Source organism: Lipomyces tetrasporus, assembly GCF_029532465.1.
Source record: "Lipomyces tetrasporus strain NRRL Y-64009 chromosome Unknown POJ06scaffold_4, whole genome shotgun sequence".
Lineage (NCBI taxonomy): Eukaryota > Fungi > Ascomycota > Lipomycetes > Lipomycetales > Lipomycetaceae > Lipomyces > Lipomyces tetrasporus.
In genome coordinates this window covers 1,299,505-1,314,125 of record NW_026611599.1, presented here as the reverse complement: position 1 = coordinate 1,314,125, position 14,621 = coordinate 1,299,505, and the positions used below count along the sequence as shown (strand labels likewise).

Sequence of the window (14,621 nt, the reverse complement as noted above, 5' to 3'; positions counted from 1 at the left end):
GCTGCACTCCGCAGTACCCAAGTCGTTCTGTCTCGATGTCAAAATCCAGCTTAACCGCCACCTCCCGGCGCACTAGTCGCGCCCGCGTGCCGTCAGATGCGAGCACAGTCGTTGATCCGAGCAGTGTCGGGGCCACAGACGACGGCCAGCTCAAGCCGGTTGACTCGACGAGCCTGAAAGAGTCGACCGCGCAATCGCGGCCAGGCACCGGGACCGCACCCCCGCTCACGCGCACTCGGTCGCGCAGGTCTGTCAACGCGCCGCCTCCGCCAGCCATGCGTCGGGCCAATACCGCCAGCGCGATCGCTCGCCGGCCGTCGGTGACGACCGTGAAGTCGTTTGGGTCGATGGGTATGTCCCAGAAGGAAATCTACGGCGACGCTCCTGCAGATCTGGTTCAGCTGGAACGGATCCGTACAATGGAGACTGTCGCGTCCCTGTACCGCAACATCACGCGCGACGAAGGAGAAATGTCTGCGCCGAACGATGGACAGGAGCTCGTCGAAATCGACCCTGAACTCGTGACCTGGGACGGGCCAGACGACCCCGAAAACCCGCGCAACTGGGTGCGGTCGAAGAAATGGCGGGCGACCATTGCGATCTCGATATACACGTTTCTCGGCCCGTTCAGCTCGTCGATCCTGTCTCCTGCCGTGCCGAAAATATGTGCCGCGTTCGGCGTGACCGACAGGACGGTCGGAGCTCTCATGGTGTCGATTTTTGTGCTGGCGTGGGCCATTGTGCCGTTGCTTGTTGCGCCGATGTCGGAAATATTTGGTCGCAGAGTCGTGCTCCACGTTTCGATCTTTGTCCTTCTGATTTTCAACGTAGCGTGCGGGCTGTCGCAAGATCTGACCCAGATCCTCGTGTTTCGGTTTTTGGCGGGCGCAGGCGGCGCTGGACCGCTGGCAATCGGCGCAGGCGTCGTGGCGGATATCTGGAACGACGACGAGCGGACGGCAGCGATCGGGCTGTTCTCGATAGGTCCTACACTCGGGCCCATAGCAGCTCCCGTTATTTCGGGATGGATAGCCATGTCGCTGAAATGGCAGTGGGTGTTTTGGATACTGACGATCGTGAACGGGGCTGTGTTTGCTTTTGGGCTGGTGATGCTCGAGGAGACGTACGCGCCGGTGTTGTTGCAGTGGAAGGCGTGCAAGCTGCGGAAAGAGACGCAGAACCCGGGCCTGCACACTGTGTTTGAGATTACGAATTTCACGCCGATGGAGAAACTGCAAATGGCCATAACCCGGCCGATCGTGTTGCTGTTCACGAACCCGATTGTATTTGGGCTGGGATTATACATGGCTTTCACGTATGGATTCCTGTACCTGCTGCTCGTGACATTTCCGTCGCTGTGGGAGCAGGATTATCATTTCTCGCTCGGAATATCGGGGTTGATGTATATCGGTCCGGGCCTTGGATTTGCAGTTGGGATCTTGACGGTGACGCCGGCGTCGCAAGCAGTGTATCACCGGCTCATAGCCGGCAACGGCGGCGTTGCGAAGCCGGAGTTTCGGCTGCCGGTGGTCGCGATAGGCGCGGTGTGCATGCCTGTCGGGTTGGTATGGTACGGGTGGAGCGCCGAGAAGCATTTGTTTTGGGTCATGCCCTTGATTGGCGCCGCGCTGTTTGGCGTGTCGTTGATCTCTGTGTTTCAATGCATTCAGAGCTACTTGATCGACATGAACCCGAACTACGCGGCGTCAAGCACGGCGGCGGGAACGACGTTTCGGAGCCTGTTTGGGTTTGCGATGCCGCTTTTTGCCTCGCCGATGTATGCTAAGCTTGGGCGCGGATGGGGAAATACGATGCTTGGGTTCGTCGCCCTGGTGATCGGCACCGTGTTCCCGACGGTGGTGTATTTTAGGGGAGAGAGTATTCGCAAGTGGACCGACAAGCGGATGGATGAACGGAAAGCCAGGGAGCAGGCGAAGAGGGAGGAGCGAATTGCGAGGCGGTTGGAGAGCGAGGAGAGGGAGCAGGTGGAGAAGGTTGCCGGAGAAGGTGGGGTGGTTGAAATGAGACGGATGTCGGGTACGGCACAGTTTGCGGAACCGCAGTTTGGCGGCCCGAGACAGTTTGATGAGATTCCGGAGGAGGCGAGTGACGATGGGTCAATAAAGTCGAGGTTGGAGTAGATAGATTGTATAATAAAGCTGCGTAGAAAGATGTGGTAAATTCCAGCAGTGTCGAGCATCGTCACCACGCACTGCCTCAACTTGCGAGTTTCTGAATTGACCGGTGGTCAGGACGAGGCGGGATAAGTTAATTTACACTCCGTAATCAGACGTGCAGTGACGGGGCAACTGTGCACTTTGGCGTACGCGAGACAGAGGAGAACGCTACGAATGTGTAGGTTTTATACGACACACGGCGAGTATGACAGCTGGACATGAAACGGAAGCCCTTGGAGGCGCGCGAGAGTGAGCCGCGGTCGAGTCGAGTGACGAACTGACGAGTAACGACGACCCGAACGAAGTCCTGGTTAACGGGGCGGACAAGAGACTCGGCAGCTCAAACTGTAATTTCCCGCTGCACCCACGCTTGGTTGGTCAAGAGGGCATTTCGAATCCCCTTGCCGACGCATATTTATGAGCAATGTGCTGCATTCGCGCGAGAGATGGCCGATATATATTAATGCCTGTTAAGGCTACCACCGTAGATAGCGTAAAGGAACGAACGAATCAACCCGAGCCGGTCGGGGATAATTAATTACAGGTCAGCTGGCGATGACACAATACTAATTTAGCCAGGGCTGGGCCAGAAGACGCCCGACGACAGCTTGCAGCGCCCGCCGCAGACGGCCCCTCTGGTCTCAAAAGCTCGCTTGTTGTTTCCGGTTCCTCTACAGATTGCTTCTCGGAGCGTATGTATATAAGTATGTGGATAGTAGTAGTAGTTGGTGGCCGTGTATGTATATGAGTGAGTGAGTGAGTGAGTGTTGGGTGCGACGTCTAGTGGTAGTGAGGCAACATGACGCCCGGCGTTGCATCGCCAACCGCCGTCGCCCGTCCGCCGTCCGCCTCTTTTCTGCTATCATGCTAACTAACTAACTATTTCCCATCCTGCGACGACTACGACTACCACTACTACTACAGTTCTACTCAATCCGCAGCCACGCACGCACCTCGGCTCGTTCGCTTGCACTCTATTCGCATTTCTCTTCCCACCCCCGCCGCACTCCCTTGGCCTCGGCTACGTGCGCGCGTGGTTTTTGCTTAGCCCGGCCTTTCCACTCACTCCAAACTCCACACCCGGCCACCGACCGTCGTCGCCTCGCCTGGTCCCTGTCCACCCGTCGATCAACCCACCCCGTGTCTGGCCTGCCACGGTCCCCCCATGTAAGTCTCGCCCTCTCTCTTCTCACTTTCCCTTGTCCACTCTCCCTCTTCATCTTCCTGTCCTCCCCCTCCTCCTCGTTGTTGTCCTCCCCTCTCCCTTCTGGCATCCTCCCCGCTGCCTAGCCCAACTGCAGTCTACTCCCCCCCCCCGCTCGCTTCTAGTACTCTTTCTCTCCTCTCCTCTACCCTCTCCTCTCTTCCCTTAGCTCTTGCCTCGGCTCACGCCGTCGTCATACTCGCCACTTCTCCCCAATCGCGCCAGAATCGGTTTCATTTTCATCCTTCCTCACCAGTCCCCACTATTCTGTGTTTATCGGTGATGTTATATAACATCTTTGTGACCAGTCGCTTGGAGCGAGACGGCTGGTCGTCTGCTGTCGGCATCGGCCGTGTCCGACAAGACATTACACGTTCATCAACCCAAGCGTGTTGTTGGGCCGATCGCATTGGGATGGACTGAAAGATGCTGGTGGCGAGCGCGCTCGCGGAAATTGGCAGAGTGCTCAGACGACAGGAGGAGGACCCACACATACACTCTCTTTTGACCTATTCTGTGCACAAGCTAACGAATCAGATGGGACATGTCGTGGTTTGGAGACAGCTTCTCGGCAGGGTCTTATGACTCCGCTGGACTGCAGCTTTTCGGGAACGATCCGTATGCCGGCTCTCTGCTCGGGAATGACTACCAGCAACAACAAGACCAGCAGCCGCAGTCGCAGCACATGACGCCGACGCAGTCGAACCAACAGTCGCCGCTGCTCGCGAACTTCGATCTCGCTGGCGTCACCGGAAATCAGAACGGCCCATCACGGACATCTTCGCCTCTATATTCGGTCGCGCCGGTGGTGCCGACTAAACGCATGCACGACGCGACTGACGCGTTTCCGAGGCAGCGCAATATAAGTAATCCATCGGCCATACTCTCCCGATCACAAACCCCACAACAACAACAACAACAACAGCAGCAGCCGCAGTCCCCGCAACTGCAGCAGCAACAGCTCCTGTACCAGCACCTGCAAGACAAGTCCTTGAGCGGCCTCAACCCGCAACAATTGCAACAACAGCAACAGCAATTCGCTGGGGAGTTCCCCGTGACGTCGGCGCCGCAGCCAAATGCGCAACAGGCCGTCGCGTCCCCGACGATGTTTAACTCCGCCGCGCCGCAAGCGCTCCAGAACATATACGCCCAGGGTGGCAGTATGGGCGGCATGAACGGCAACGGGCTTGCGAACGCGAAGATGATGACGCTGTTGGCCCTGCAACAGCAGCACGCACAGCAACAGCAGAATCAGCCGCAGGCGCCGCCGCAACAGCAGAATATGCAGACTCTGCAAAATCTGCAGAATCAGCTGGCCGGGTTGAATCCGCAGCAGTTGCGATTGCTGCAAGCACAAGCGCAAGCTCAGGCTCAGGCTCATGCCGTCCAACAACAGCAGCAGCAGAATCAGCAGTCTTCGCCGTCGCCGTCTACGTTGCGTGCCTCGCCGGCGATGAGTCAGATGAATATGACGCCCCAGCAACTGTTCTTGCAGCAGCAGCAAGTGCAGAGTCAAAATCAGCAACCACAGCAAAGTCCGATCATGAACGCAACGCAGCTGTTCATGCAGCAGAAGGCGCAGCAGCAAATGGCCCAACAGCAGAAGCAGTCACCGCAAGGACAGCAGCAGTACCAGAACAAACTGCAACAGTTCCAGCAGTTCCAGCAGCAGCAACAGCAGCAGATGCAGCAGCAACGGTCTTCCGCCGCGGCTAATGCTAATGCGAGCGCGAACACGAGCCCAACGGTTCCGCCGACGAGCCGGCCTGGTAGTTCCGGATTCGCGATGCCGCAGACGTCAGGACCGCAGAATAATGCGGGCATGCCTGCGCATCCGCCTTCGAGTACAAACATGTCCGGCACAACCGCGACCAAGCCTTCAAATTCTCCAGATCAGTTCATGAGGACATTGCTCGAGTTTATGCACAAACGCGGAACGCCAATAACGTCCCATCCGTTCGTCGGCGGCCGTGTTGTCCCGCTCCCTCTGCTCTACGCTGTCGTCATGAAGAGCGGTGGCTCTGCCAAGCTCAATGCTGGGGGCATGACCGGGCCGGCGCAAACGCAGCAGAAGAACTGGTACACGGCCGCGGCCGCGCTCGGGTTTAACTTGAACGACGTTCCGGACGCTCCGCAGCAGCTCGCCCAGGCCTATCAGCGGTACTTGCAGCCGTTTGAGGAGTGGTGGATTACATCGCCGCAGCACCAGCAGCAGTTACGTTTGCTGCAGGCGCAGCAACAGCAACAGCATCAACAACAACCACAACAGCAGTCGCAGCAGCAGCACGCCATGTTGTTGCAGCAGCAGCACCAACATCAGCAACAGCTGCAACAGCAACCGCAGCAGCAGATGATGCTCCAGCAACAGCAACCGCAGGATATGTCGCAGAATATGTTGATGCAGACGCCGATGATGACGCAGGCGCCGTCGGCCACGTCCGCATCAATGTCCCCGCAGCAGTTGCAGCAACAACTCCAGTCACCTCTCGTCCAGCACCAGTCGCCGATGTTGCAACCGCCTCGAGTGTCGCCGATCGCGAACGCTGCTACTCCTGCGCAGGTTTCCCGAGTCAAACCGCCAATGCCGATGGGAAGCCCGCCTCCGCCAATGCCTCCTGGCACACCGTCCTCCGCTGCTCGTCAGTCGCAGCCGCAGCCGCTTCGGAATCGGAATCGGAACCGTCAAAAGTCGACGCATCCCGCTCTGCGCAACATTGTCCCACCGACGCCTCCTACTCCACAAGTGCAAGCTCCCATTCCTCCGCTCGTGCCGCCCAATTCCGTCGCTCCGCAGGCGCCGGTCGCTCATGGCACGCCACCTCAGGTTGCACCGCCAGTCATACCGCCACAGTCACAAGCACCAGCACAGCCATCAGTGTCTGCGAAAGCGCCACAGTCTGCCATGTCTGCAAGCCCGTCGCAAGAAACCGTGTCGTACGTGCCGAAAACGCGAAGACTTGATCTGCACGGCGGTTTCAATGTGAGCATTCTCGCTGGCTTGGGCGACGAGATGGAAGCAGTTCGTGGCGATTTCCCACTACTGCAAGAATTGGGAGAGATTAACCTGCATGCTGTGATCATGAGTCTGCGCAGTCTGATCCCAGGAGAATTGAAAGTCGCTCTGGATGCGTTGCTCTTGATATCTGTTGAGCAGCATCTTTACATTCCGATTGCAGAGTGTGAGGAGTTGGTGGATGCGTTGGTTGACGTTGGCGAGGACTGCGTGCAGCAGATTGACAAGGTCGATTTTGCGGACGTCAAGTCTTCAGATATGAATCTTGTCGAGTTTGACGCATACGAAACGATGGTTGCTGCCACGCGGGACGAGTTCGAGGGCTTTGCGACGCCATTGAAGCCGGGATCGGCGATGCTCAAACTGCAGACTTTGTCCGACAGGTTATCAGCTGTGACTACGATCCTCCGCAATTTATCCTTCTACGAGCACAACCAGCCGTTCTTGGCCATCTACGAAACCGCATATGGCTTTGTGATGAAGATCGTCAAGGAACTCGGCAATTGTGGGTTATTGACGCGCAAAGTTACCGCAGTGGCTCGGTTAGCGCTCGTCAAAGACACAATAGTCCTACTATCCAATATCGCGCACGAGGTACGGTTGCGGAGTTCTGATGAGGCAAAGTGGATGATCGCGCTCTTGTCCGCGTTTGCGCCGATCGACACTGTCGCCAAGGAATCAACAGACGAGGGCAAACAAAAATTGAACAAGGTCTGGGCTCCGTATGTCCCGTTCAAGCACAGGTACCTGGCGCTCGCGGTCGATGTGCTGGGGAAGCTGCTTGCAAGAGAGTCTCCGAACTTGACGTACTTGCGAACCGAATTGATTCCGGCGACGCCAGCGACCGCGAAGACTGCGGCGCGGAATTTGAAAAAGATGCTGCAGCTGTGCATGTGCACGTTCCCGCGCCTGACCGACTCGCAACTACTCCCGCGCGCGTTTGAGGTCCGCAGGCCGGTTCTTGAGCAGAGCATGTTTGCGGCGGAAGTCCTCGCGAAGGCCGTCATGGCCTCGGATATACCGACCACTTGTAACGGGCCGATGCAAGACATGTTAGAAGAGACTGTCCTCGCGCTGGACGAGTGCGTCAAGCCGTTCCTCGCCCGTGCCGCGACCGTGTTGCAAGGTTTCGTTGCTGCGCCACCGCCATCTGTGCATGGCCGGCTCGGGAACAACACAACGGCGGCGGCAGCAGCCGCAGCGGCGGCATTACAAGCGTCGAGTGGTGATGTGAATCCGTTTGCGCGCGTGGTTCGCAAGGCGACTAGTGTATTGTCCATGTTACGGGCGGCTGCGAGTGGCGAAGCCATTGCGAAGTCGGCGGACGTGATGCTGGAGGTTTTAGTATTGAGAATGTAAGATTTTTGGCTCGCTTTGATCGGTTTTTTTTAGAAGGAAAAAAAGCTGTCGTCGAAATGAGTGTATGGTATAGGAAGAAAGAAAATGGAACGGGTAGGATTGTATTATTACTATTATTAGGAGAACATTGTGCTCGTGTTTTGATTATATAAGAGTCGTGTTTGTTTGTGTAATACCATGTACTATTTCATATTCTAGGTTACATATATACATTAGAATAGGAGGAGATATCACGTCCACTGACGAATCATTCTTCAGGCAAGAATTCATGCATTTGCTACAGATGTAGCCCAATTAGCCGTCGCGGAAGACTTTTAAGATCCAGTTGTCCTTGGCTTCCCGTAGTCCCGTCAAGCTGACGAACTCAAACGTTGCCATTGTCCCGGCGCGATGCACCTGACAGTGTTCATCAACCGCTGCACTAAATAAATAATGCACTCGGGCGTTCCGGTGCCTTGACGAACCGAGAACGTGCCCAAAGCATGTTGGATTCAAGGTTTCAGTGTCGCGACATGTCGTCCTGTTGAAGCTGACGTTACGGGAGTTATAGTTCTAATCTATTAAATATTAAGCCCCTATTCTATCAGAGGGCCATTTGCCCGACTACCAGGCCGGGGCCACGGCCACGAAACCAAACTCATATCAGCCCGGTAGCAGGAGGACCATCCGCGTCCGGCGCCCGCGCGGATAGAGAGAATCGAGGGATGGAGCCGAGGTTTTAAGGGTCCTGGATCGAGACTCGGGGACCCGAGAGAGGAGGACATGTCCGGCATAGAGCCAGAATAGTCGAGAGGTGAGTTGTTGGACATTTGTATGATGTAGTGGAACGTGGGAAAGGCGAGAAAGTAAAGGCTGTTGGTTGATCGTTGATGAGCGCGCGAGCTCTCCGACAACGGGAATTTGAACTAACCGACATTGGATCCCCGACCAGATAGCACGTGCGGAGGTGTCCTACGCGACAGACATCGCCGGATCGGCATTCGTCGTGCGGAAGAATCTTCAAGGTCGTGGTGACAAGCTGGTACATCGCCCAGTTCGAGGGTCGCTGCTGTGCGACGATTCGGTTGACCATATCCGTGAATTCGCTTGCCCTGGCACGCCAGTCAACGGTTGGATTGCACCGAATCAACCGACAGGCCGAGGATGAGATCCAGGCCCAAGCCGTAAATAATGAAGCCTGCGAGAGCGTTAGCCTCGCCAACATGGACAGCGCTGGTAATTGCTGCCGCCATCTCCTGTGGCTCGAATACAATGTAAACTTGTGTGCTATGATATCAATCTCGTCGAGCGGTGTAAGTAAGCGATTAATGAGACGGTCGTCAAGTACGAGACCCTTATTTAGGTCTAAGGGCAAAAGTCCCAATTAGAGCTCATCGAGAACTCCCAATCCGAAAAAATTGACATCGGGGTCGCGACAATCGTCGACCACAGACAGGCTGTACCCACGTAAGTAGCAAGCCTGATTCACTGAACTCGCGTGCATACACAGATTATCTCGATTCTGGTTTGTGTATGTCGCTGTCAACAGCCGCCCTTCTCAGGCGGCGTCTCCCCACTTGGGCTCGAGCCGTCCACACGACATGTGCACGTCGGCAGCATCGGTCCCACCCGCGGTCGCCATTGCGCGAAACAGCAGACTCTGATCCGTACGACCAGACGATAGCTGACGATCTGTCGAGCGGAACAAATGAACTAATACGCCCGTCCCGGTCGTTGCCAGACGTGTACGAAAACCCGTGGACGCGGGATCCAGACGCTGCCGACCCGCGATTTCATCCCCTCACGTTACTCGGCAAGGCGCGGTTGCGATCCGTCCAGCTGCCCGAGGCTGTTAATTCCGTTATCGGTGGTAATCCATGTACGTATCTTGCTTTTTGTCTCTTTTGGGCCTGGATGTTGGGGAGCGGGGTTCTAATTAAGGCAACAGCCGAAATGAAGCAGTTACGACGGGACGTCCAAATGATCTACCACAACGCCTCACAGGCCTCTCGCACCGGCCCGACCGCAGCAGGCACGACGAGGTCAAAATCCATGAGATCCATTCTCGAGACTCCGCATCGCGGGCTCGTGGACGCGTATCTCGCGGCCATGTTCCCGCAGAACTTCACGTCCGCTCTTTACGCCTTGTCCGAGACGCGGCGGCGATTGGGGCCGTCGTGGCGGCCAAGACGGGTGTTGGATGTCGGGAATGGGCCTGCGACGGGTGTGTTGGCGTTGAACGAGGTGTTTGAGGGGAGTGACAGTTGGTGGCCGGAGAGGATGCAGTGTGTTGTTTACGGCGACATGTTGATGGCGAGGAGGGCGACGCAGATGTTGCAGGAGCAGAAGATGGAGCATCAGACGAATAGGAAGGTGAGCAAGTTTCGCGCATCCGAGACAGAGACGTTGGACCGAAGGAATGTGGATTTGGATGCGGGTGACCAGTCTGAACGAGATGTTGCCGGCCAAGGTGTTGCTGCCGATGAACAACTGTTGGAACCACGTGGGACCGAAGCAGAGAATCGAGTCAATTCTGACGAGCCAGTTCATGACGCTAAAGCATCAGAACATGTCGACACCCGGTATGACAATATCAAATTCCGGCTCAATCGACTTCCTGGTAAAGCAGGCGGTCAATTTGATCTGATAACCGTAATGCACCATCTCGTCCTTCCGACCGAAAAGAAGCCGTCTATAAGCGACAAACGAATCAAAGATCTCCTCGAGCTCCTCGCGCCGGGTGGCGTTCTCGTCATCGTCGAGCGCGGCAATATATTCGGCTTTGAACGCATCGCGCGGGCGCGAGAGTTGATTCTGCGGCCGGAAAATCGCCGACCGACACTACTGACTGAACGCAAATTGCGCAAGATGTGGGACGCGGACAAGCAACTCTATCCCGACGGCTTCGTCAAAGACTTCACCAGCACCGGCACTGTGGACGTGGAGCAAGTCGAAGAAATATTCGACGAAGACGAGTTGTCGGACGAAGAACTCGACGAAATGCGGCGACTCATGGACGAAAATCCTGTTCGGGCTGACCGCCGCAAGTTCAGCGACGGATTACGAATAATCGCGCCATGCCCGCACCACAGGCAATGCCCGATGCAGTTTCGCAATGTGGACGAGAACGCGATGCGGAGTCATTGGTGCCATTTCCCGCAGATGATGCAGAAGCCGCGGTGGCTGATTGAGCTGAAGAGGGGCAAGTGGTTGGCTATGCAGTGGAAACGCGGCCGGAAGTCGGATAAGCCTGGGCATCGCATTTCTGGCAAGGGCCGGTCTGGCAGCAGGAACTACGAGGTTGCCAGATTGAGCTATTTAGTCGTGCAGCGCGAGCCAGAAACACTGCCCAACAGTGAAGCAACCGAGGGTCGCGACGCGGTCAATTTGCCTGACGACAACGACTTGGCTCAGAGTTTGCACTGGCCGCGTTTGATTAATCAGCCTTTAAAGCGCGACAGACACGTCATTCTTGATCTCTGCACAAACAATGGATACATTGAGCGGTGGGTCGTGAGCAAGTCCGCGGGGAAGCAGGAGTACCATGACGCCCGGAAGGCACACTGGGGCGACTTGTGGGCATTGTCAGCCAAATCCCAGAATGTTCGAGCTATTGTCCAAAATCCTCGAGACAAGAACGAGAAAAGCAAGTACCGAACTGAGGATCAAGATGAGGATGAGGACATGACACTGCTTGACGAATTGAATGATGATGAGGACGACGAACGGAGCGACGACTTTAATTCGCAGTTCACTGAAAAGGATGACGAGTTCCTTCGAAGGCGCTACAATTACCAGTATTAAAAATACGTTGTATGATATATTCTGGATAGACGGATTTTACGGAGTTTAGTTTTATTGCATCATGACTGTACATAGTAAGATTACAATATGTACCATAATCCTGTTGATGGACATCGGCGATTACTGTAGAACGTGAGTCAGAGTGGAACACAGATCTGGGGAAAACAGCTTACCTTTAATGGACTGAATGGCAGCGCAACCAAGATCTTCGCATCCATCTTGTTGATCAGTTTAACAGTGTCATGCACTGTATCCGCCCATCCCGGCAACTCCCAACATTTCTCCCGACTAAGCTTCCGATGCTCTAAATCCGCAAACTGCCACAAGTGATGCACAGTATTGAGGCTTCCCAACTGGGTAAACCAGGCTCCAACAGGTTCCATGACTTGACGGCGGCACTCGATTCCTTTCTGCCAACTGGTCTCCCACTCCAGCAGTCTGCCAGGCTGGAGGTCGTATGTGCGGAGCTCGAAAATACCGCCGAGATCTCGTGGCGCGGCGGTCCCTCCCCAGAAACTGAACTCTTGCATGAGATTTGTGTGACGGGATCGGAGAAGCGGACGAACTTTGCCTAGGTAGTCGATAAATTTGTGGTCACTGTGGATGCGGTAGTAGGTCTCATGGAAACCGGAATAGCCGTTATACTCCCAGATAGTGACTTCTGAAAGTTAGCTTTGCAGAGCAAACAAGGTCTGACAGAGCTTACCAAACGTGTCAAGATCTCCAACAACGCATCTCCAGCTTCCAACAAGGTGCACTTTATTCAAGGGATCAGCAGCGATTTGGGGATAAATCTCAGATCTAAAGCTCGTTAATCCTACACGAATTCTCCTGAAATTATGTCAATCACGTACATCAGGTTGACATATTTAGGACTGCACTCAGGCTTCACCTCATGAAACGCAATCTCATGAACATATTTTCCGCGCATCAATTGCGTAGAATACGACCTCTCCAAGACCTCCTGTTCCTTCCTCGACTCTTCGGTGCCAAACAAGAAGGACTTGATCAATCTGTTTGCACCTGCGGCAACTTTCGCGGGCCTAGATTTCGTACTTTCGTCGGTAGATGGTTCTTCTGGTTCGGGTTCAGAGACCTCAGGCTCGACTTCGGGACCGAAATAGTGGCCCTTGTAGAGGGGAGGCACGTTTCCGAACGAAGGTACGCGGTCAGGCTTAGTCTCTTCACGGCCAGGCTTAGGTTGCTCACCGCCAGGCTTAGACTCCTCGTTGGTGACCGCCGAAATAGAGAAACAAGATTTCCGGAGGCATGATGCCACTCTTGGCGGGGTAGGGATCGCTCGAGCATGACGCGTGACTCTGGTAGGCGTGCAGGACAGGAGCGGTTGAAGAGCCCGCCGTGCTGAGGAGAGAGCCATCGTCATCGCCTGCGGTCTGCTGTCGTTACTTTCAGATGACTTCGGGCTACCGGATCAGACGTACGAGTCTCAAACCTTTCAGATCGATTTCGGGGAGGTCAAGAAAGAGAACAGCAGGATAGCCGATATGAGAATAAAATACGGGAAGATAGACCAGACAAAAGAGATAACGACAGGGATTTGATACAGAGGATAACAGGCGTCTTTTATATGGGTTTCAATTAGTTAGTCGGAGATCAGAATCAGGGTAGGGCATGTGGCTTCCTGCGGCAGTGTGGGGTAATGTCTACGAACCTTCTGGCACGTGCACTGTAAGGTTTGCAGCTTAAACGCTTATGGCCATCGTTGTGGCAAATCAAGCTAGCTGGCGCTGAAAGGGAAAGCAGTAAGACAAGCATTCGCTAATTAGCCGCAGGAAGCAACTTTAACTGGCCGTTGGTGTTTCGTCCCTATGGCGATATCCACAAACTTTGTTACCACCACTTAAATACTGATCCATGCCGCGGCAGATCATTCGATCTCGAAATAATGTGTATGAAAACTTGTTAGAATTTATCACTACTTGGATGGACATTCACTCATCTTGTCGGTGAAATTATCAACAAGAAGGCTTGCGCTCCATGGAACTACAGAATGTTGTAGGATGCCATGCAGGAGATGATGCAGCTAGCCAACCTTAGATCACGTTACTCCCCACCGTGCAAGACGATATCTACAGCCCATTGGACTTGGTCAACGTAGGAATTATCAAATTGTTATATACCCTATTTACAATAAAGTAAAAATGCAACTAAAATCAACAACCTCAATTTGAATTCAATAACTATCCTTTGACTCCAAATTTAATATCATGATTCATAAATCGTCATTGTCCTCGTAAAGTTACTCCTCAGCGACCTCGATCCTCTTAGAGGCAGTCTTACCGACCTTTGGAACATTGATATTCAAGATGCCATTCCTCAACGACGCGGAAACGCCGTCAGGGTCAACATGTGCCGGAAACTTGAATGCCCTAGAGAACTCGCCATATACCCGCTCCGAAGCCCAGTACGTCGGTTGATACGCCTGTTGCGCAACAGCCTTCGCCGTAGTATCAGACTTCGTAACGTCAGTGGAGCCTGACTCCGATGCCGCACCCCCTACTTCGCTGATTTGGTCTGAAGTAGGAGGTGCACCGTACTCTTGCATCCTCTCAATCGTGCCCTTGACGCTCAGTGTCTGTGGATCAGTGAACTCGAGGTTGAGGTTATTCTTGTCGACACCGGGGAGTTCTCCCTGTAGAATGTACTCCTTCTCGGTTTCCTTGACGTCGAACGTGGGCGTTCGTGTGAAGACCGTGTTCGCCATGCTGGATGAGAGCGGAGTCGGAAACTGCTGGTCAAAGAATGGGTCGTCAAATAGACGGAACAGACGTGATGCCGGATACATGAGCTCACGGGCAGAAGGAACTGCTGAAGAGCCGAAGAATCGTGAAATCGACATGATGTTCAAATGTAATAAAGATTCAACTTAATGGAGTTGCGATTGTATACTTTTAAATTATATCGACTTGCAGACTTGGAAGACGAAACAGCTACCAGCCCGTAGCTGCGCCACTGGACGGTAATATATGCTTCTGCATCGCACATTCGAGAGGACGCGACAGGGTTCGAGAACGCAAATCATCACGGTTCATGTTGGTCATGCGCATCGCCTTGGCCACACGCA

At 54.5% G+C, this 14,621-nt stretch overlaps 6 protein-coding genes across 6 annotated transcripts; 3 read left to right on the top strand and 3 right to left on the bottom strand.

The window, feature by feature from the left end:
* Positions 1–275: 275 nt before the first annotated feature.
* POJ06DRAFT_195135 (major facilitator superfamily domain-containing protein) lies at positions 276–2,141 on the top strand (the record flags this gene model as incomplete). The annotated part of the gene is made up of 1 exon (XM_056184984.1): positions 276–2,141. One exon carries the CDS (start codon positions 276–278, stop codon positions 2,139–2,141), a length of 1,866 nt encoding a protein of 621 aa, XP_056044825.1.
* Positions 2,142–3,688: 1,547 nt separating this feature from the next.
* Positions 3,689–8,112, top strand: POJ06DRAFT_95634 (uncharacterized protein). Its single transcript, XM_056191804.1, has one exon. The coding sequence runs from the start codon at positions 3,926–3,928 to the stop codon at positions 7,751–7,753; it is 3,828 nt and encodes a 1,275-aa protein (XP_056044824.1). The 5' UTR covers positions 3,689–3,925; the 3' UTR covers positions 7,754–8,112.
* Positions 7,993–9,026, bottom strand: POJ06DRAFT_251325 (uncharacterized protein). Its single transcript, XM_056187386.1, has one exon. The coding sequence runs from the start codon at positions 8,955–8,957 to the stop codon at positions 8,472–8,474; it is 486 nt and encodes a 161-aa protein (XP_056044823.1). The 5' UTR covers positions 8,958–9,026; the 3' UTR covers positions 7,993–8,471.
* A 135-nt stretch (positions 9,027–9,161) lies between these two features.
* Positions 9,162–11,729, top strand: POJ06DRAFT_251324 (uncharacterized protein). Its single transcript, XM_056187385.1, has 2 exons — positions 9,162–9,611; positions 9,681–11,729. The coding sequence occupies exons 1-2, from the start codon at positions 9,266–9,268 to the stop codon at positions 11,534–11,536; spliced, it is 2,202 nt and encodes a 733-aa protein (XP_056044822.1). The 5' UTR covers positions 9,162–9,265; the 3' UTR covers positions 11,537–11,729.
* Positions 11,674–12,914, bottom strand: POJ06DRAFT_194832 (NIPSNAP-domain-containing protein; the record flags this gene model as incomplete). The annotated part of the gene is made up of 3 exons (XM_056184971.1): positions 11,674–12,194; positions 12,243–12,337; positions 12,391–12,914. 3 exons carry the CDS (start codon positions 12,912–12,914, stop codon positions 11,674–11,676), a joined length of 1,140 nt encoding a protein of 379 aa, XP_056044821.1.
* A 539-nt stretch (positions 12,915–13,453) lies between these two features.
* On the bottom strand, positions 13,454–14,620 carry POJ06DRAFT_95570 (HSP20-like chaperone). The gene has a single exon (XM_056191801.1). The coding sequence runs from the start codon at positions 14,394–14,396 to the stop codon at positions 13,797–13,799; it is 600 nt and encodes a 199-aa protein (XP_056044820.1). The 5' UTR covers positions 14,397–14,620; the 3' UTR covers positions 13,454–13,796.
* Between the last annotated feature and the right edge of the window lies 1 nt (position 14,621).

Coding starts and splice junctions, on each gene's coding strand:
- POJ06DRAFT_95634 (XM_056191804.1), top strand. CDS start 3,926: ATGTCGTGGTTTGGAGACAGCTTCTCGGCAGGGTCTTATGACTCCGCT.
- POJ06DRAFT_251325 (XM_056187386.1), bottom strand. CDS start 8,957: ATGTTGGCGAGGCTAACGCTCTCGCAGGCTTCATTATTTACGGCTTGG.
- POJ06DRAFT_251324 (XM_056187385.1), top strand. CDS start 9,266: ATGTCGCTGTCAACAGCCGCCCTTCTCAGGCGGCGTCTCCCCACTTGG. Junction 9,612..9,680: donor CGTTATCGGTGGTAATCCAT/GTACGTATCTTG, acceptor TTAAGGCAACAG/CCGAAATGAAGCAGTTACGA.
- POJ06DRAFT_95570 (XM_056191801.1), bottom strand. CDS start 14,396: ATGTCGATTTCACGATTCTTCGGCTCTTCAGCAGTTCCTTCTGCCCGT.